This window comes from Lagopus muta, chromosome 2, assembly GCF_023343835.1.
Source record: "Lagopus muta isolate bLagMut1 chromosome 2, bLagMut1 primary, whole genome shotgun sequence".
NCBI lineage: Eukaryota > Metazoa > Chordata > Aves > Galliformes > Phasianidae > Lagopus > Lagopus muta.
Window position 1 is genome coordinate 91558475 of NC_064434.1, and position 22322 is coordinate 91580796.

Below are 22322 nucleotides of genomic sequence, written 5' to 3' on the forward strand. Positions count from 1 at the left end.
TACTACATTAATTCCTATTTTTCAAGTGAATTATGAAAAAAGCAAGTCAATTTGCACTGCAGCTGTGATGCACATTGGCTTATCCTACAGAATTTAAGATACTTTTTAAAAGCTGCCAAAAATAAGCTTGGTGAAAATAAAACAGCTCAGTGGCATCTCTTATTCCAAATCTATCTTTCATAAGAAAAGAATATTTTTTAAAGGAAGGAGGATACATTCATTGAAACACTGATCTCCATTACAGAGCAAAAATGTGTCGCAAAAGGCTCATGTTAAAAGCAAGCACTCAGAGTAGAGTTTAATCAAAGGGCAGATAACACTCATACTGGATCCTTGTATGAGATAAATGTATTTCAGTAGTTTACAAAAAAAAAATACAACCATTTCAGGATCATAATTTACAGCACACACAATTATCAAAACATCATTAACAAAAACATCATTTCTACACTTACAGGACAACAAACAGAAGCACCACCTCATAACATACAGCTTGAAGAAATTATTTAAGAAGACCTACCTAGATCTGAGGTTTTAGCTTTGAGCAAAGCATTTAACTTCTTCACTAGATGCATATCTTTTGCTCGCTCACTCTTTTTATCACTGAAGAAAAATAATTTCATTTGTATGTGTTAATAAAATGGAAGTCTTCTACTTGAATTATACGTAAGCTACTTAAAGGTAACACCACATTAACTATGTTAATGCACACAAACCAATAAGGCTATTACCAGAGAATCACTCAGTCTGAGAAGGAACACAAGAGTGGCTCTCTATAAATAGTTTCTAAAAACAGTAACTGAAATTTAGTTATACAGAGCAAATAGTCCTTACCTCAATGCAAAATGAAAAGGTACATGGACAGTCTTCACACTTCCAGAAACTGGATCAACAAGACATATCTGGTAAGTCTGGGGCTGCCATCCTTGACTGGTAACATTGTTTAAGCCCATTATTTTATAACCAGGATACAACAGTCTAAAAACAATTAAGAAATCATGGCATTTATAGGAAATAATAAAATCAGCATCCTTCGATGTTCACATTTAAAAATTTTTTGTTCAATTAAGCAAAAGCTTAACATCTGCTGAATCAAGAAACTATACAGTGATAAAGCATGACAAAATCCCATTTTTATATATATATATATATATATTTATATATATATTTATATATATATATATTTATATATATATATATTTATATATATATTTATATATATATATATTTATATATATATTTATATATATATATTTATATATATATATTTATATATATGTAATAAGATATGTTCAGTATAAACACTGCCGGTAACACAATAAGAGCCTGCCAGTGCTTTCTACTTCTGCCACTGGCATATCCAGGTGCTGCAAAAGCACAGAAAGCATGCCCACATGCTAAAATTTCTTACCTACAATACTTCCCCACATTGAAGGCCCCAACACGAGGCCCTTGCTGCGTGCTCCAGACTTCCAGAATTCCCCTCCTTGGAGCATAGATCACAAGGAACTGAGCCACTCTGCTTGGACACTGTGCATTTCCAAATGGAGAATAATCAATCTTCTCAGTCTCCCTCTCATGAAGGTCTTCTACAGTCTGTATCCAACCAACTTCTGCATCACGGTATCCTTTGTAAGAAAAAACAGATTCTTTAGTGTACAGAAATTTAGATGTGATTAAGATTTAAACTGCACATCTCTGGTCAGTAGCCAGACTCCTGCTAAAAACTAGGGTACACATTTAGAACCCATCAGGATTCCTCTCTGCTGCAGTGCTTTCAGAAGGAACAAGTTCTTCTAGGAGAAACCATAAGAAAATGAAACCCATCAGGACTGTACTTCCAACGTTACAGTGATGGAAATGCTTCTCAGAAGATCCGCAGTAAGCACCCATATTTCTTATTTCAACACAACAAAAAAGAAGAGTTAGGGAAGAAAACGTATATTGTAATTAAGTAGAATGTAAGTTTGCATTCATATGTTTTAATTACTAAAATGCAATTTTTAGTAAATCAATTAAATGTCCGTTTACTCTGAGTAATGCAAGTACCTTCTCCTACTACAAACTTCACAAGTGTTTAAGTAGAGATGCTCCTCGTTAAACTGTGTAATTGTTTTAGCAAGTATGAATGAGGATTTCAAACCACAAGCAAAATTTGAACTTATAAAATGAGTCTATAACAAAATATATTATACTAAGTAGGTGGCAAAACAACTCTATCAATGAGAAAATATAACATTTAACTCATTGAGTGTTATTTGCTTAAAAATCCAAAAAACTACTTCACATTTCAACAGCCTCACTCAAATCCACAGCAGGGAAAGGCTGGTAAATACACGTCTGACAACCAAAAAAACCTTGAGACTCTGGCACTGCAATCTAGACAATAGAAAGCTCTCAGTAATGATGAGAAATAGGTCCAGGAACATTAGAAAGCACCACACCATACCTACAAACTTCAAATATGAAGAGCAACTTCGATTATTGAAAAACTCTTGGAATTGCAATTCTGAAAAGAAGAAGCCACACTGTATTGAAACATTACTGCTATATTGACATACAATATCATACCTTTCCACATGCGAATTGCAAGTCCTCTTGTAACATCCAGTAAAATAACTCTTCCAAAATCATCTGTCACTGCCGCCAAAGTATTACATGGGGAAAGACATATTTTTTCACCATGACGACGGGAATCCGGAATTCCAAACCTAGAAATCAAACAGAAAATCACTAGATAGATTTTTCTTTCTTCAGAAATACTAAACAGTAATAGATTAGCTTTTTATTAAGGTACCAAAAAGATTTGGGTAAAACTAACAAATAACGATCAAGTTTTTGTGCTGTCTAGCAAGAGAAGCAGAATTATCTTGAAGGTCTGTTAATATCCTACTGAAAACCAGAATTCAGGAATTAAGATAAATAACTGCCTTGGGAAGCACTGTCAGACAAGGATCTCAGAACTGTGGGTTACTTTACAAGCCCTCTTAATTCCAAGTAGTCTTGAACATACTTCAAGGAAAAAAACACACGAGAAAATCAACCAAATTTAGTCTCTTACCATCTGTCATGAAAAACATTACGTTACAACCTGTTTTTCCCATTTTCCTCTCTCACTACCCTACAGGGAATCAGTGTACTTCCTAATTTTTCTGAGATGCTTTAAGTTATCATCAGTAGTAAGCACCTCACACAGTTTCTTTGAAGTACTTCAGTGATAAATTTCAGGTGATATTAACATATTTATACTGACATTGAACTATGCAAATTGTTCTTTCATATCAACGAGTTGAAAGAGATGAGTAATTTGCACAGAATGACAAACTGAAATGGAACAAAGCCTAAAACAAGTGATCTACAAACTACTATCGCTGTTTAACACTGGGAAAAACACACAGGCTCATCAGTTATACCTTTCAAAACCATTTAAATAATTAAGAACACAAGAGCTTTCCAGCAATTGAGATAGCATATCAAACTTGCCTCACTGCTAATGGGGTTGCAGGTTCAACTTTCGGCTTCTGTTTTTGGACAGGTTCTTCCTCATGTTTGCTCTTCCAACCAAGCCAGCCACTTGCAATAGAAGAAGGCATTAGGAGAATTATACTAACAGTTTTGAAAAAAAAAAATCTCAAATTATTATGAATCTACTACAACATATCACTTAATATAATCTTTTATTTTGTTACCTGGCAGCATGAAATAATGCTGAGGTCAGTTTACTTGCAACTGCTAAGGCAACATGAGACAACAGCGGCTGTGAGCTACCCTGAAAGAAGGGAAAGCGTTTAGGTAGTCAAGAAATAGCTGTGACCTACCCTGGAATGAAGGAATAGCGTTTACAATGCCAAGAAATAGTTCTTACACTGAACTCAACTGCAGAATAGTTTTTCAGTTCTCTTATGGACTTTCAGCTCAGAAAGCATAGCTTTAACACTCTGCAAAATTTTAATTCACTGCCCCAGCAAAGCCATTCTGACATCTCTTTACCATTTCAAAAATCCTCCTGCAAGTCACTGGTGGCTCAGTATGTTTGTCTGTAACAGAAGTTAAAGAAACTCTGTGTATGATTTACTATAGAGAGTTATCTGGTGCATGGCTTTGATTTCCTGGCAAACACAAATCTTAGCAGTTTTGTCTTAATCACACTGCAGAGGCAAGCACATAATAAAAATTTCAATTCTAGCATTTCCAGTCAGCTTCTGACCCCAATAAGGCTAGCAGTCTGAATATACAAGGCATACATAAGTACACTGGCATTCTTTTCCTCCAATACAAGGTTAAAAAAAAAAAAATCACAAAAAAACCCAACCAGGAAGCATGAATGTATCATAGGTATAATTAAGCAAGAATTGTTAGTTCTCTCCCACATGTAGTGGTTCTGTTTGTACATAACCAAAGACTGAAGGTCTCCAAAAATGCTTAAGATGCTTGTGAACAGTGAACAGAACCACAATCTAATTATTAATAAATAAAACCTCAAGGTACCTAACTGGCAATAAATTAACAAATGACTGTGACATCTGTTTTGAGCTAAGGAATTAATTTTTTCAGTGACAGAAACTGGTAGACATTACTCTCCCAATTATTCCATTTTCTGAAGGTCAAGAAAAGGGTGAAACATCAGCATAAAATGAATATAAGAATACTGATACAGAGATGACAAGGATTAATCATTCAAGCAATTTCAGCAAGTCAGCTTCGAGGTACATACCTCCAGGGCAAAAAAGAAACCAGTGAAGGGATTGGATCCAACTGTAACATACTGAGACATAGCAGGTGGGCTGTTCTTTATAGCTGCATTATATCCACCTATATTGGAGGCAGTCTTCATTTGATCAAAAGGAGATAGTGTCATAATGCCTACCAAAAACATAAAAGCAGGTGTTTTATACAAAAGTACATGATTGATTTAAGTCTAAATACGTTCCTGCCCTGTTTTCTTGGCTGATCATTCAACGTTTGGAAAGGAGTAGCCCTAACCACACTAATTCCAAAGAACTGAACAGAAACCTAATGTATTTTAGTTAATTAAAAAAACGTAATTCGCTCTTCTAAGCAAAACAACTAAGACAAAGTCTTAGAAAGAAACAGAACTGCATCTATCCAGTCTCTCTGTTGTTTCTTACCAAATGAGAGGCTAGAGCTGCCTCCCTTTCTCTCTCTCCTCAGACTGAAAGGAGAATGCTCAAAACAACGAGAAGTACAATACACTTCTGGTGACGGTTAATCAGATTATTCACTACATCAGTCTTCTCCCACTTATTTCTACCCAAACAGAACCATTAGTAAGTGCTCTCAACCCAAGTTTAACTCTAAAACATTCAATTTCATTCAAGCCAAATATGAAGGTACACAAAAATGCTTACCAACACTAGCATGGTCAACAATTGTATCCACGTCCTGCAAACCCCACTTCTTATAAGCTAGAGGTGGTGGCTGAACATTCTCGTTGCCAGATGCTGCAGCTGACACATGTTGGTAAGTACAAAAAAAAAGAAACACATCTAGTTAGTCAAAGGAAAAGAATAACAGAAAGAAATTGATAGGATCTGAAGAATAATTTTAATTTAACATACATTTGAATAGCTGCTGAAGTAAAATGGCATTTTGAAATACTTTCCATAATGAAATTAAAACACCATTAACTGGATAGAATTTCACAATACCCATCACAACCTTATTTACTATTTACAGAGTTTACAAATTATGCATGGTTTACTATTCTACACAAATTACAGAGGCTACTACAATTTATTTCTGTGGTCTAGGCATATTTATGTGGCAACTCACTAGCCAAAGAATTACTTTAACATGACGTTGTGAGTTAACATGTCTAAGCACCACACAGCTGCCACTCACTTCCCCCACAGGGGATGGTGAAAAGAACTGCACGATTTGAGATAAAGGCAGTTACTAGGTAAAGCAAAAGCTGCGTGCATAAACAGAGTCAAACAAGGAATTCATTCGCTCCTCCCTACCAGCAGGCAAATGTTTGGCCATTTCAAAAAAGGCAGGGTTTTGTCACAAAAAAAAAAAAAAAAAAAAAAAGGCATTTCAGAAGACTAACACTAACACTACCTCTGAACATCCTCCCTTCCTCTTCCTTTGCCCCATCTTTTACTACTGGCACAACACCACATGATATGAGAAACAGGGAGCTCTCTTGCTTGTGTCCCCTCTCAAGTTCTCATACACCACAGCCTATTCTCCAGCAGGACAGTATGAGAAACAGAAAAGGCCTTGACACTATGTACTGTCCAGCACCAGCTAAAACACTAATGTTATCAACACTGTGCTGGTAACAAATACAAAACAGCATAATATGAGCTACTGTGAAGAAAACAAATTCTATCCCAGCCACAACCAGCACACAGCACTACGGTGAGAACGTACAAAGTAGTCAATGGCACTCAGACAACTTGTGCTGAGGACATTTTCTGCGGTGTAAGGAATTACCACAAATGCAAAAGATGCCTCCATACTAAAGGACAAGCAAAAAAGATTTGAACTTTACCTTGACTTGATATCTGATAAGTGTAAGTAAATAGTATTTCACATTACACAAAATAAAGAGACTCAGAAATAAAAACTTTCTCTTAACTATACCTCTTGCTACCTGGTTGCGACAAGCACGTAGGGACTGAAAGAGACTGAAACCATCAATTGTCACAATTGCTGCTGGATACAGGATACTTAGCTCTTCATTCTGTAGGAAAAAATTAAAGACAAAAAAAAAGAGAAATCACTGCAACTGTTACAACACAGTAGCTAGAAAATAAGCAGTTAACTACATGAAGACAAGTATTACACCCAAAGAGTTAATTTCTAACAAGCCCCAGGCAAAACAATAAGGCAGAACTAAAAGAACTAAGTGTTGTGCCATCCCATAAATAGTTATTCAGGCCTGACATTTTATCATTTTGTCTTCCTTCAATGGCTCTTATGTTTGCTTAGTACATTTTATGGCTTAGGGAGAAAATATAAAATTTACAGTGGCTTGTGAAGACCACAGAAAATCAGGTCTATCTAGAATACAACAATGCTTCATGAGCCAAATTTTTAAGTGGATTAGCACATGCATTACCATTTGGGCACAAAAACATTAACTTGGTCACACAAACTCAGGATTCAAATTCCTTAATGTTTTTGTATTTCAAAACCGATCTCAAAACATCATGCTAGCAATGCACAAACACATGCATAACACAAACTCAGAAATGTCTTTAACTTCATTAGTTTTCTGCACACAGCATGCCTACTCAGCCAAAAGCAAAGAAAGCTGGCTTTTCTACTAAGTAGCTTGAGCTCTACAAAAAACTTCTCTGTAGGAAACAGTCATTATGCAGATTCTTAGCACTCTCATAACCATGGCTTCAATTTTTAGCTATCTTCTCTGTGAAAGAACATAAATGCTTGTGAATGCGTACATAGAGCTCCTGGCACCTACCTATCAAGCTTTGTTTTCTCCTTTCATCATCAACACATTATCATATTTTGTGCACATAAATGAGAAATAGGAGATGAATTAAACCTTCCTTTGCAATGCTGCTGCTGAGATAACCACAAGAAATCTACAGAGTAAACTAAATGCTACTAATAACAAGAAATGCTGAATTACTAATAAGAAATGCTGAATCCTCCTCAAACTATATAATATAATTCTAGAAAAAGAAATCTGCAGTCTCTTGTAAGGAATTTTCTACCCATGAAAAAACTGGTAAAGGACGTAGAGGATTCACAGAGAAGACTCCCTTCCATACCCCTTAACACTGCCAGTTCGCTTTTGAAATAATCTGACAAAACCTGTTCTGTGACACCAGGATGCCTGGGAATTTCATAGGTTCTGCACTTAAGCTGCAGGACAGGATCTTCATTTAAAAGCTGTGCAAGAAGCAGCACTCCGCTCTAAAAGAGAAAGAATAATAAGTGTGACCATTACTGTGCTTTTTCTCAGGGAAGACAAAAAACATTGTCTGTGAAAGTAGATGTTTTTTAGAAATAGATATTTATTAGAATGGCTTTCTTGTGGGCTCGCTGTGCTGAGAAACATACCTCAGTGTAAAAACGAACATAGCCAGAGGTGAAGCCAACCACAATGCAGGTCCAGTCAGGACGACCTGTGGAGCTCCTGTTTCATAAAGATACATTAGAAGTTAAAAACCAATCCTGCTCTAAGTCATAAACATATGAGGGTGTAATGTAAGGAGAATGCATATTCATAGGAATATCAATCCTTACCTCTTCTGACTTGCCAATGGGATACACAATACACTGCTCACACATTCACTAGAAAAAGATAAAACTAATAAGCATATTTTACTTTCCAGTTGTAGAAGACTGCTCTACATGACATTTTGTCAACACTTTAAACATATTAACAATATAGTAATGCAGCACATAATTTATCAAGCTCAAATGAGAAAAACCAAAAAAAGAAAACCTTCCTTTTAAAGGCATTTTGAATTACAAGGTCATGTAAGTACCTAAACAGATTGCAGTGAGTGCCTATTACACCTTGTTATTGTTCTCCTTCATTACTCAAGACTGATCATTCCGCCAGTACTCTCAGTAAAGACTCGCTGCTTAAAAGAACAAATACTACACCTGGACCACACTTCTCAAAAACACAGTTCTGAAATACATTATGGAACCAAATAGATTTTTACATCCATTGTATTCATCATTACAACTGGATAACATTTCAAGAAGTAACTTGGTCTTCCCAAGTAACGGAAACTGAGCATGGCAGGCACAGCACGCAGAAGGCAAGCAGAGGAGCAGGCTTCAATATCTCAAATCAAAAATTATTTAGCTGTTTCTACAACAGAAAGCTTTACACAGTCTAGGGAAACAGAAGAAATACAAAGATTTTATGGAATACCATATAAATTCAAGATTACATCCTGAATAGCATTTGAAGCATAAAAGCTTCCAGTACTGCGGATTATTTGCATTTCAGACCACCTCCATTCCCCAAGCAGTAATTAAATAACCAGGCTAGAAAATTATAGAAAAAAATTCCTAAACACAAGTTTGACATGAATTGCAATATAATCACAACTTAATATCCATTTCAGTGAAACCTCATCTTTAAGAGGAAAGCTTAGCTGCCTCACAACATATCAGTTAAAGACAGCTCTGGGCAAAAAACACCACAAGGCTTTAGACAATCTGGCAGAGACTGTCCTACTGACACCTCCACAGAAATAGAACCCTCACCTACAGGAAACACTTGCAAACCTTAAATCAAGCTGTAACAAATTTAGCTGTGTCTATCTAAAGAAAGCCACCCATTCCACAACGGATCTCAAAGAACAGTACTAAGGCTCTGAACAGAGGGGTTTGTTCATTTGTTGTGCAGTTTGTTTGTTTAGAGTAGAAGATGACATAGTAATTTCAGTGGTAGAATGGGGAAAAGCCCTGAAGGGACACGTTACAAAATAGTTCAAATTCACTGCAGCAGCAGGCTTATCATACAGATTGGAAAATGGCCGATTAATTCAGCACCTCCTGCAGCATAACAGAAGGCTGAAGCCAACAGGCATACTCAAATGCAGACAACTCAAGACTGCAAACTTGATAATGAAATCCAAATCCTACTCCATATGGGAGATTCCAGAAAGTGTCAGTCTGGTTATTTGAAGACAGATCCAGCAGAAATTTTGTATAAATACCAAATGTATTTCCAAGGCAAATTTTCTAACTGTTTAAATGACTTAGAGCACCAAAACCATTTCAAAAAGTCACAAAAACTGGTAACAGGCTATTTACTGTAGAGGTCACAGATAGATAAATTCAATGCATCTGAAAAGATGAACACAGAAAAAGCACATGAATGTTGCTCACAGCTTGTAATTTGGACTGACTTCTTAACCAAAGAGATCTTCACATATACTTGAGATTTTGAAAATGGAAAGAATTATTTCTGGAACAATTTCATGCACTTCCAGTAGCAACATCCCCTACCAAAATTCCACCTCTACTTGAAAAGCAGATTTTCAAAAAACATTCTCCTAGTACTTATATAAAGCTTGAAAACCCAGATTTGATTTCTAATTTACATGTAAATACATTAAACTGCACTGACAGAATTCCTCCTAATTTATATGAGCATGTCCTGAGACACAGTACCCATGAGTAGTGACCTTCGCAAAGCTCACCCAGGTTAGTCCATTTCTGTTTTCAACATATGAATGTCTGAAAACATAAATGCACTTGGACAAAAGCAAAAAACAAAGCTGACAGTACAAATTGTTAATTATTAAATAGAAAAACAATGTTTTAATCACAACTGCATTCCAACACCTACCCTTCTTCAACACTCAGACAGCCACTCCAGCCAACAGCATACTGCATTTCTTCTTTTCCCTTGTCACTCTGCTTCCATTTAGCTATGATTAAAAATAGATGCCATCTATAAAACTGTAATGTCTTACATCTCACAGAAGTCTATTCCTAATAGCTCTTTCATAAAATACATCTTATCACACTTAGATTAACCACGAGTTACATATACTTAGATTAACCACAAGTTACATATACCTTGAAGACTAAAAAGAATATTATTTTTACTGACTTTTCTAAAAAACTCGTACCTTTGTACAAACTTGCATGGAACAATCATAGAATGGCCTGGGTTGAAAAGGACCATCATCAAGTTTCAACCCCCCTGCTACGTGCATGGTCGCCAACCACTAGACCAGGCTGCCCAGAGCCACATCCAATATACTATTAAAATCATTATGAAATGACCAGTTTTGTTCAAAAAATTACATATAGTAATACCCACTTCATTAAATTTTTAAAGGTTCAATTAATGCAAACTTCTTCTGGGATGATTACTGAAGCTTAAATAAATAACAAAATTTTAGTGCTAACCCTGAGAACATGAAAACCCTACACTAAGGCTGGCAAGTTTTAATCAGCATAGTGCTAGAAAACGCAATGCTTTCCTATTCAGAGTGCTATTACAACTGACACTTTGTTTCATCAACTTCCAGTTGCAGATGGACAACTAAGAAAACTAGCACAGTGTGGCATTTGATTGACACCTAAAGTTTAAGACACAAGGACACTTCTGGCCACTGTGTGGTATAGTTACTGCTGAGCATTCTAGCAGCACCCTCCAGCAGATAAGCTAAATCATCTCCTTATTCTTGATGCAATAGGAACTTTCTGAGGACCACTGCTGTCCTATTTTCTTTGAAAAATTAGCAACTAACCCGCATGGGTTTTAGATCACATAACTCTTCAGAGAATAACACTTGCAGTGTATTAACTTAATGCAATCTGTCTAACTACCTAACTCCTTTCATTTAAAGCCACTACTCCTTGGCCTGCCACTGTACTCCCCCATAAGGAGTCCCTGTACATTTTTATTGCAGGTTCCCTTTAGGTAGCAGAAGGCTACTGTAAGGTATCCCCAGAGCTTTCTTTTTCTCCGGGCTTAACAATCCCAGCTCTCTCAGCTTCTATGCACAGGAGAGGTGCTCCAGTCCTCTGATCATTCTCATGACCCTACTCTGGACCTGCTCCAACAGCTCCATGTCTTTCTTATTTCGGAGATCCCAGAGCTGAATGCAGTACTCCAGGTGGGTTTTTACAAAGGCAGAGTACAGGGAAAGAATCACCAACATATCATACTCATGTACTGCAATTGTTATTGGCAAAAGCAACCAGGTCATTGCAAGTAGATAAATGGGAGCTGGCTCTTCAATGTTCATATTCCTAAGGATAACTCCAGAAATAGCGGGAAAAAATAGATTTTGCCCTGACTACTATTAAATTTATATGCTTACATACTTAGCAGAACATATACTTACACACTAAAAAGACTGCCTTCTGCTCATTAGCTATTACCATCAGGTCATTTGTTGGTGACAAGGATAACACACAGTCTTGAAGCCAGTAATTTCTCTGGTTCTTAGAAGTAGATTCCTCTTCTTCCTACAAGTAAAGCTTTAGTTAATGTATGCAGTGACTTTTAAACACAGCACAACCTGCAAGATTCAAATTTACACTTTGGCTTAATATCAATACTACTGCTGAATGCACAACTACCTATCAAATTGCTAAAGCACAAATTTGCATAAAAAACCACAATGCACAAAAAGGCATCAACCTTACACTAATTACATCTGCAAGTCTGCAAATTAGTAATGAAGCTGCATTTGTTTGGAAGAAATGCAAGTCTCGTCCAGAGAAAAGCTGCAGGAAGAACCGACAGACCACACTCATGGTTGCCTGTTACATTCATTTCCTTTCATAATGCCACAGCATTAAAAAGTCACTTTGTGCATATAAAGAATACACTGAATGTCCATCATCTGGTCAACATCAGCACAGTGCAAATACTCTGATAACTACCTTCGTCCACGCTATCACTTGATTCATACAAGTGAATCTTTCTTTCATGTCATTCTTGTCTGGTTATGGATGCCAAATTCTATAGTAATACTTTTTCCTTAATCACACTGGGAGCTAGGATTGTAATATTTATTTTCACTTTTCCCTTTTACAGTTCAAACATGGCAAAAGATTTAGAGCGTATTTACTAGCAAACCACATGGTTCACAACAAGCTACACATCCCAGTTAAAACTAGCTCCAACTCAACTAATTATAAGAAACATATGAGGATTAAATGCAGAACTGTTTTCACCTACAACTCCCTAAAATGAAGAAGTAGGAAATTCCTCTAGAAGAAAAACATATGTATATATATGTAGAAACATACTTCAGACATTGAAACATTGGGCATGGAACAGGCTGCTCAAGGCAGGGGTTGTGGTGCTGAGCTGGCAGAGTTCAAGGGGTGTTGGCACAGTGCTTTCAGTCATATGGTTTGGATGTTGGGTAGTCCTGTGTGGAGCCACAAGCTGGACTCAGTGATTCTTAGGGATCCTTTCAAACTCAGGTTATGCTAAGATTCTATGAAATGCTCTAGGAAAAGATCAATTACAATTCAGTTACACTTGCTGAATCTACCAAATTACAAAAGCTTATGACACTTGTAATAAAAATGTGGCTGATAATTTCACTTCATTGAAATGAGAGCTGAATATCCACCCTATTTGAAAGTTTTTATATTCCCTTTTATTCCCTGACATCAGCATGGGGCTGACTCATCCCTAGGACACACCATGCTCATTCAAACTTTTCACCTCAGCTGTAATAACGTATTTTTCCTCATAACACAGTTTTCCTCATTCAAGTAAAAAATTGAAGATTCTGCCCCACTCCTCAGGCATACTTCCTGCACATTGAGATAAATACAGAACAGGGTTTTTTTTAGCAAGGCGAGGCCTGGATTCTTCAACTTCTCCTATTAGCTCTAACATGGAATTTATCAAGCAGTTTTCTTCAGATGATTCATTCGGATGCAGAGGATTTCTATACAGAAACAGCTTCCCTAACACCTTATGCAAGTCATCCCTGACAGCTACAAGTCTCACCCTCAACACCAACCCCAGGCTAGCTGCATTATTCTCAAATACGCTTGTTGGAAGAAGGATGTTTTTCTCCCGGCAAAGAGCAACAGTGCAGCCCTCATCCTGCTTGCTTAATTTCATCTCCTCTTTAATATCATCCATACATCACAACATAAAGAGAGTACTGTGTGACTAGTAGAAAGATATTTACACCAGTGGTTCAGGATTTCAAAGTCTACACTTAAGACTGGTTGATGACCATAACTTCACTGTCATGCCCAGGCCCCCAAAAGACACCATTCAGACAGCTACTAAGAGCAAAGTATAGAAATACTTTTTCTTCCTTGCCACCGTATCTAAATAAAGTTAACTACTCTCCTTTTTTCCCTCAAAAGCTAATTTCAGGCACTTGTTCCAAGTAAAATTAAAATCTACACTTTTTTTTTTTTTTTAAACCACTTTACTCTTTCACTTTTATCCAAATCTGATGCATTTCCAGCATTCCTCATTCCCCACGAATATTTTGGACTGTCATCCCCTAACCACACAGGCAGCTGCAAACCATTAAAGCTGACGCAGAGGACACAGCATGTAATTACATCAGCTTACATCACTGTTTTTAGATTTCGGGTAATTGCACTTCCTAATATTAGTTACATATTGGAATGGCAAGCAGTAAGAGAAGAATGAGGGATGTGACCCGATCAAAGCAATGAAAAAACAGACAGCAATGAAGGAATGTACCCATTTCCAGGTAGGTACGCTTGAGTTTTTAGACCAGTTCTAAAAGATCATATCAATTCTCTTATTTATTCCTAAAGATCAGGAATAATGCACTTTAAATACTGGAATTACTTACACCTTACAATGCATTCCTCTACCACAACAATTACATACTGAAGGAAGCTCTCCTGCAATTCACGGAAGAATGTTTTAGTTTGTTGTTTATTCTTACCACGATATTTTTATATGCATATGCATATGCTATGAAACAGTTTTTCTGAGAGTCACCTAGATTCTGAGAGTAGATGCCTGAATTTGTGCCTCCACAGTAACTGCAAGGGAAAATGAGATTGAAATGCAGAGACCTAGAACTCATGCATATGAACTTACAGGTTCTGGTAATTCTGCTTCATCCCAGGCTCCCCAGCCACCATCTTCCCAGTTTGTTGGTTTACCTGCTTTAAACAGACAAAAAAAAAAAACACTCACATGAATACGACATAAGCAAGAAAAACCACAAAGTGGATTACTGGCAGTTGTTTTCCTTTCTCCACCAATGCACTGTAACTTTATTAGTAGTAGATACTAAACAAGCTCTGCAGGGGAAAAAAAAGAAAAAACAACATGAAGAGGTAGAGCTGGATTTCCTCCTATTTATCTTCACTTTAAATCTATGAAAGAGTAAAAAAAAAGCCAATAAAATCAAGATGTAACCTAAATACAGATTAGAAACAGGTGCAGCAGCACCTGACAAACTGTGCACAGAGCTCTGGGCTGTAACAGCTTACGGCGCCTTGTGCAACACATCCTTCAGCAGGGCCTCTGCGCTTTACTGGACAAATCATTCAGCCACTTTAGCCTTCTCTCAATTTCTCCACAGTTCTTTCAGGAGAGCCAAGATAAACTCCTAGTTTGTTTCAGCAAGCTAAAACAACAGGAGCTACGAAGACCTAAGACCTTTCTGTAAAAACCAAGCTTTAGCTTTATTCAAAATTGTTACTCCTTCAAAGACAGCAGAAGTACAATCCTGGACATATTAGCAGGAAGCTAAAGAGAAAGTAAGGAGACAGGATGTTGTCTCATCCCTTCAAGGATTCACATCTGTGTCTTTGAGCATCATACTGACAAGGTCAGAAGCCCTGCAAATCATAAGAACCATGTGTGAAAAATTTTGTGAAATAATTTTGCATGAAAAAATATCTTCCTTTCCATATTGGCGTTTTTGGTTTGTTTTTCAGTCAATTGCAGGACAAGCCGGTAGCAAGGTAAGTCCATTTTGACAGGAAATGACTGTGTGCAAGGAAATTCACCTCTGATAACAGAATCTCCACGGCCAGGACAACACAGATTCAACTGCTCTCAAAGAAGCCACAGCAAAGCTGAAGCTACAGCCTCCACGGGGAAAAGGAGCACACTGGCACTGCCTATTCACCTCTTGGCAAAACAATGCAGGGGAAAGTTAACAAGACACCAATCGGTTTCAGTTACATCATTCAGAAACCTCAGGAAACTACAAGCTTACAAAATAGCTCAAATAAGCTGAGAAAATTGCAATTAGTAGGAAGAAGTCTACTTCTCAGCTGTCTTACCAGGGATGAGGCACTGGTCTTTTATAACAACATTTGAAAATCTTTCATTTAACACTTCTGCATTTGATGGGAACTGAAGATCCAAAGGTTAGTTGCACACAGGCACTAAATAGTAAAAGATGTACAGCTCCTGCAGTGAGCAGGTTTAACACAATTCTGAACCACCACCATCACTGAAAGCTTCAATAAGACTACAAGCTTATCACTGTGATAGCTTTAAAAAAAAAAGTACAGAAATTGATGTATTGATGTTACTGCTTCAGGTTTCTTTAGACTTCAAGCATTTTCTGAGGAGTTCTTCTAAGAGCTTCATTAACTGACGTCATGGCTGCATGGACCTTAACAAGTTAAAGCATCTCATCTCAACCTAGTTTAAATTTAGCTTTAATCAAGAAAGGTTCAGACATTTTGGATGACCAAACAGCATGAACAAGAATGTTTATACCAAGAACACTCTATTTCTCTAAAAACCTCTGGCTACTTTAACAACAAAATCAAGCTAGAAAACAAAACAGAAATTGAAATCTAAACTCTACTTATGCAGATTTTTTAAGCTTTTGTACCATTAATGAAGAAAAACGACTTTAAAAATATTTTCGATTAAGAAAGAAGCATTCCACCAACGCTGCTGTTTCACAAGACTGTGTATGACCAAACAACTAATACATGAGTAACCTTTGTTAAAATTGAAACCTCTCCACCATCTATGAGACGGGTGAGTCAGCCAGCTTACTGCATCATCGCCAATACAGAGCTGGCTGCGCAGTTATCTCAAGAGGTCTACCTGCGTAACAACAACAGACAAGCTCAAATACAAGATGAGGCTTTATGACTTTCCAGTGTACAAATAAAGGAGAATTATGGCATTTTGAATATAAGCTGCAAGAAGAAAACAGAAACCACGTCAATATTTAGTTTAAGCTAGCTAACCAAATTCTATTTCCATTTGCGTTTATTATCTCAAAAGAAAAAAAACCTCCTTTCTATATAATTCATGCAGGAAAGAAAACTGTCAGTGCATCACAGTCCAGAGAGTCAAAACCACCTCCAGGAAGCACCATCAGGGCCAATTCAATCCCCAGAGCACAGAACAGACCAACTATTCCACCAGAACTCTGCCACATCAATGCTGAGACTCAACACCCACCATAAAACCCTCACCGCTACAATTCCTGCAGCCTTTATGCGCACAGCTGTACTATAAGTGTTGTCATCATCTTTCGGATGAATCTAGATAGCTCAGAAATCCAGAGAGACGGGAAAACATGAGGTAATAGTGAGGCATCATCCCACTGGTGATGCTGCAAAGATCTCTCGCAGCTGTGACCTGCTCTGTAAGGCCAGCATGTCCTCCAGCTTACAGCCATTACAAGCTTACTCCTTTGTATCCACCCAGTATTACACAGACTGCCCCATGTACTTTAATGATGCACATTTCTCAAGCCCCTGTATGCATTCTTTCCATCCTTCCAGGCATGAATTCTGGAAAAACGGTGCCTCTATCCATATCAAGAACTTCACCTATGCAATGCAACTGAAATGGCGAGTGAAGCAGAGTATTAAACAAGTGATTCATCTCAGAAATAATGGAGAGAGAACCAGCAGGGGGGCACACCTGTAATACTTCAACTACAGCACAGCATTACTCACTAGTGGTAATGCATCACAAAATATCCCTCAGAAGAAGATGGAGAACATGTGTTGAAAACTGGGTGCAGAAAAAAGCTAAGGTGATCAAACCACCCCTATATATGTGGATATATGACTGAAAAAAGTTTGTTGGTTTTTTGTTTGTTTTTCTTTTTTTAAATGAGATAGATTTGAATAAAGTGTTCAAGACAGAATATTGTCTTCAACATGGTTTTAGATTTTAGTCCATAAAGTCTCAAGCTGCATCATGTAGAAATGTAACACATACATCCTACTTGCATATAAAACCAAGTCATGCACCAATTTGTTCTATGCCTGGATTTCACATGGGCAGAAATATCAGCTTCTTTTCTCTTCAAGCCAAGGACTTATTTAAAAATAATTTTACAACTTTCTGCCATTCAGTAATCACAGGGCATTTCTTCCCAAACTCCCCCTGACTGGAGACTGTCAGACATACTGGGCTGCTTTGACAGCATTACTAGGAAGCCCTTTTGCAGATCTGCACTGTTCTTATCTTAAAAGAAATGAAAAAGAAAAAAGATGGCATTCAAATTAAATTTGCCCCCTAATCCAAAAAGAAACAAAAACCAGCTAATGCATTTCTTGTGACCATCTAAGGGAGAAAGAATCTCTTAACTGCTTTAATCCAAAAAAAACAAACATGATTTAAAATGGTCCCATACTACATAGCTTTTTCAAATAATGCTGCAAATTTCCACGGTTTACAGTCATAGATTATCCAAAAACAAAGTTGGAGGTAGCACAACAGGAAGGAAACGTTGTGAAACAATACAACACTGGAAAGAAATGAAACTGATGACACATAAAACATCGTGCTTCCTTTTTCAATTGCAAGCAGCTCCAGTTATCAGTCACAACGAGAAAGAAGGAAAGCTATCCACTAAAGATGTTACAGCAGTAAAAACAGAAAAACAACCAGAACAAAACAAATAAGAACACCAACCAGTGTGAAGGATGTTTGGACAAAGTACTCTGACACCACTTTCCCACGTGAGTTGAGAGCCTATCTTTTCATCTGCCCTGCATCTCAGAATGTACTTTACATATGAAACATAAAGAAGGCATTATCCTTTTTTATATCTTACAGGAATGGAAAGAAAAGAACCTTAAGTGTATACAACACAATCCGGAGAGCGAGGATCTAATTAAAGAGGCAATACAAAAAAGTTTATCGAGAGACTCTTCAACAGGAAAATACCAAATTGAATAAGAGGCATACAGATGCACTTAAGAATCCCATAGCCAAATGCCAGCTAGAAATTAATTTTGTAATGCATTTTTTTAACCTTGTTTGAAGCTCTGAAATAAAAAGTCTGGCTTTCTGAATTCCTGAATCAAATTAGTTAGTCTAGATAAAGCCAAGTGTGTTAAGCACAGTTCCAAATATGTGGTTTCAAGGAATGGGGCTGAAGAATGCTTTTCAGGATGCTGTCAATTTAACACTGTGGGGTTTTGGAGAAGAGCTCCTCTACCAAGGTTATCTTTCATTCCTATTGTAAAAAGGGGCAGAGAAGTGATACCTCTTGGCTCTAGACATCACCTACCAAGGTCAAAACATCCCCCTCAGTCTCATGCCCAGCCCCACCCAAAGTAAGCAGCAGCATTTTAATGTTGTAGGCTGAGCCGTGTACCACCCTGAAGTTACCTGATTAGTACTACATGCAAGCATCGTCACCTGGGAGCTCCCAAGGAGAAATGATTTGGGAGGGGAAGAATGTCATTTGTGTAATGGGAGATAAACACATTTACGAGCTATGACTATCTGCACATCAGGCAAGTACTGAATTTTTGTTTTTACTTCATGTTGGTAACCCTAAATCCTACCTAGCATCAGGCACACCTGGCTACATCACTAACGTGCTGTACATTTGTTTCAGTTCAGCATCTGGTAGAACAGTGATCCCTGACATCACTTTAAATAAGCTGTAGATAAATTCCTCAAATTATAATGACTATAGGAAACCTTAAGTGCTTTTCTGATCTGCCACGCAACTCAGCTACTGACTAAGAAAAATGACTGGATTAATATGTAGGTGTAAAGAATAAAGGAAGAGACAAAAACAGCAACTCAGAGTACAAGACCTCAGGAGCAGCAGTGACGGCATTACCTACACCATCTCACCCAGCATAACATGTTTCCAAACATCCTCACAGCTCAGTGACTCAGTTGCTTAGACTGCAGAGTGGCAGGAAAGCAGGCAGCAAGAAACAATGACAATGATTTCTATGATCTCCGAAACAAATGTAAAGGGAAAGGAACCTCCCATTCCACACAGCCAAATCCATTTCTTTTTTCCCCTCACTTAAGATACTTACACAACTTGCTCGTTTTTAACATGACACCTCTCCAAATTATAACAGTGCTCCACCTGATCAAAAATGAATGCACTGAGACACTGTGCTCCAACATGGCGTGTTTGTGTGCTTTAAGTTGCTTTGAGGACTCTAACTCACTTAGAGCCAATAGCTGCAGTATCAAAAAAAATTACAGCTACCAATCCAAAAGATGTGAATAAGTCTAAATGAATGGTACTTTGAGAAACGCTCAGTTTTGATACTCAGCCTTGATGACTAAATAAGCAAATACAAAAATAGCCCCAAATAGAGTCTACTCATTAAAGAGGATGAACAGCACATTCTAGAACATGCAATCTCAATGCTGCTATCATTTTTTTGTGCTTCTACAACAGACAAAACGCCTCCTCTCTTTCCAGCTGCCATTTGATGAATCCACACCAACAGAAGCATCCAGAAGTTCCTTTACACCCATCAGTCTTGCATGTATTATCAAATGATAGAGAAATACTTGAATTTCTTTCAACACGCACCTTTAGAAACACAAACACAATCCTCAGCTTTTATCTTCAGTATCCAACAGACACTTTAACAGGGTGCTAACAGTTCCAGAATCCTTTAGATACCACTGACACTAAGAGATGAGCCATGCAGAATCTGTGTACATTTTTCACAGTACCATAGGATTAAAATGAGAAGCATGGTAGTAGAACATTACTGCTTCCTATTAGGAGTTTTGAATAATCAAAGATGCACAACAATCGAGACAAGTTACATAAAATTATTCCCAAATTACTTCTTTCCAAGTGCATTTCGACAACAGAGTGTATTAAATTCAACCATAAACACAAAAAAGAAGCCAACAAGATTCAGCAGTAAATTAGTTAGTGTATTTTTACATTTTCACAATCTCTGTGCTGCCTTGCCCCTTCTGATCTCCTACAAAACCTTTAAGATTTTTTCAAATAAGCATCTCAGCATTCCCTCATAGCTCAGTTCATAGATGAGAGAACTTAAGAAGGATCCCAATCAGCTTCTTCAAATGCATTCCTTCCACACTGTTGCCAGAAAGCCCAAAGACTGTGCTAAAGTTAATTTGGTGGCTCAAATGAGAACAAAAGCAGCCATGCACAGCAACACACAGTCAATGCCATATCACATCTCTATCACTGTGCTGTGAGCCCTGGGTTTGGATCTGCAGTCATTCTGTGGGAACACAGCAAGCTTGGCTTTTTCAGCCTAAATTTCAGACAGTCATTTTTCACTCAGAGGGCGGTGAGGCCCTGGCATTGCCCACAGAGCTGTGAAACCCCATCCCTGGAGGTGCTCCAGGCCAGGCTGGATGAGGGCAGCCTGAACTGGGGGGACAGCCCTGCCGACGACTGGGGATGGGGCCGGGTGATCTCTTTCAACCAAATCCATTCCATGATATGGATTGCCCCGTGCAACACAAACCCGGTCTCCAGCTCCTGACCAGTTGCTTCGTGACTTCTTTTGTTCTCGTCGGAGCCACCAAACTAACTCTTTAGCACGCTCACAGCGCGCTTTGCGATCTCAGACATGCGCACTTTAATAGAACCCTCTGAGAACTGCACTCCTTTAAGTAGGACACCGCAAACTTCCACGGTGAAGCCGGAGACGCGCAGTGCCTGACGAGCTTCACTCACACCCCACAGGACGGAGACGAGTGCGGCAGGTCGGACGGGCACCAGAAGCGCCCGGCAGTGTGACAGCAGAGCCTGCAGACGTGGCACGCCCAGCCGGCACCTTCCTCGGCAGGCTGTATCCTCAGCACAGCCGGGCTGCCGCCCCACCGAGCCCCGCATGCGGAGCCAAACCCCAGATCCCCCTCCAGCGGCAAGCCGGACTCACCGCTCTCCCCGCCGGCTACGGCGCTGCCTTGGCGGCGGTGAGGGCACAGGAAGTCGCGGGCCGCCTCCAGATCCTGGAAGCGGCCGAAGGGGACGAGGGCGCACGACATGGTGCCGCCGCGCCGCCCGACCCGGAAGCGGTCGCCGCCTTCCCTCGCAGCCGGAGCCGCGCGGTCCCGCGCAAGGCGCATGCGCAGAGCCGAGTGCTCCCCCCCCCCCCTCGCGACGGCCGTCACGTGACGCTGGCAGCCGTTGGAGAGGTGGCTCGGGCGCCCCTGTGAGGGGGCGGGTGCTTCTCGCCCGCTGCGTGGAGCGGAGGGCACTCAGCCGCTCCAGGCGGAGTTTTCACCTCGGGGCCAAGTCGTTATGCAGTAATCGGCATGCGAGAGGTGCCTGAGTACTCGGTTGAGAGGAAAAGCCGGCCCGTCTTCTCAGCCGCCCCGTCTCTGAAGGTAGGCGCGTTGAGGCGCTGACTCGATCTCATAATCGAATTCTTGCACCGTGGCTCTTGGTTGGATGTAACGCCCACCAATTTCTGCTCCATCTCTGGACGCTGAGGTGTCCTGGTGGCAGCAGCACTGAGGGTGACTGGGTAATGTCAGTATAGCGCTGACAGCTGCCCCCCAGCCTCACCAGTGTTCCCCTTGGGCCAGGAGAAGGGATTGCAGAATCACCGAGGTTGGAAAAGACCTTCAAGATGATCCAGTCCAACCATCCACCTATCGCCAATAGTACTCA

The 22322-nt window shown here is 39.0% G+C and overlaps 1 protein-coding gene across 3 annotated transcripts in view; it reads right to left on the reverse strand.

Annotated features, from left to right (window-relative positions):
* Positions 1–21749, reverse strand: part of RAB3GAP2 (RAB3 GTPase activating non-catalytic protein subunit 2) — a 41473-nt gene extending 19724 nt beyond the window's left edge. Inside the window, exons 1-16 of one of the 3 annotated variants that reach the window (XM_048937903.1) lie at positions 21586–21749; positions 14546–14610; positions 11826–11949; positions 10313–10394; positions 8242–8289; positions 8056–8131; positions 7807–7908; positions 6610–6709; positions 5370–5468; positions 4715–4863; positions 3690–3769; positions 3484–3573; positions 2572–2711; positions 1412–1628; positions 835–978; positions 521–603 (exon numbers count right to left, since the gene is read on the reverse strand). In XM_048937903.1, the coding sequence (XP_048793860.1) occupies positions 521–603; positions 835–978; positions 1412–1628; positions 2572–2711; positions 3484–3573; positions 3690–3769; positions 4715–4863; positions 5370–5468; positions 6610–6709; positions 7807–7908; positions 8056–8131; positions 8242–8289; positions 10313–10394; positions 11826–11949; positions 14546–14610; positions 21586–21694 (1708 nt within the window). In that variant the 5' untranslated portion in view covers positions 21695–21749. Of the gene's footprint in view, positions 1–520; positions 604–834; positions 979–1411; positions 1629–2571; positions 2712–3483; positions 3574–3689; positions 3770–4714; positions 4864–5369; positions 5469–6609; positions 6710–7806; positions 7909–8055; positions 8132–8241; positions 8290–10312; positions 10395–11825; positions 11950–14545; positions 14614–21585 lie in introns of all 3 variants that reach the window. The other 2 variants (XM_048937904.1, XM_048937902.1) reach the window with 2 other exon arrangements.
* Positions 21750–22322: the final 573 nt, after the last annotated feature.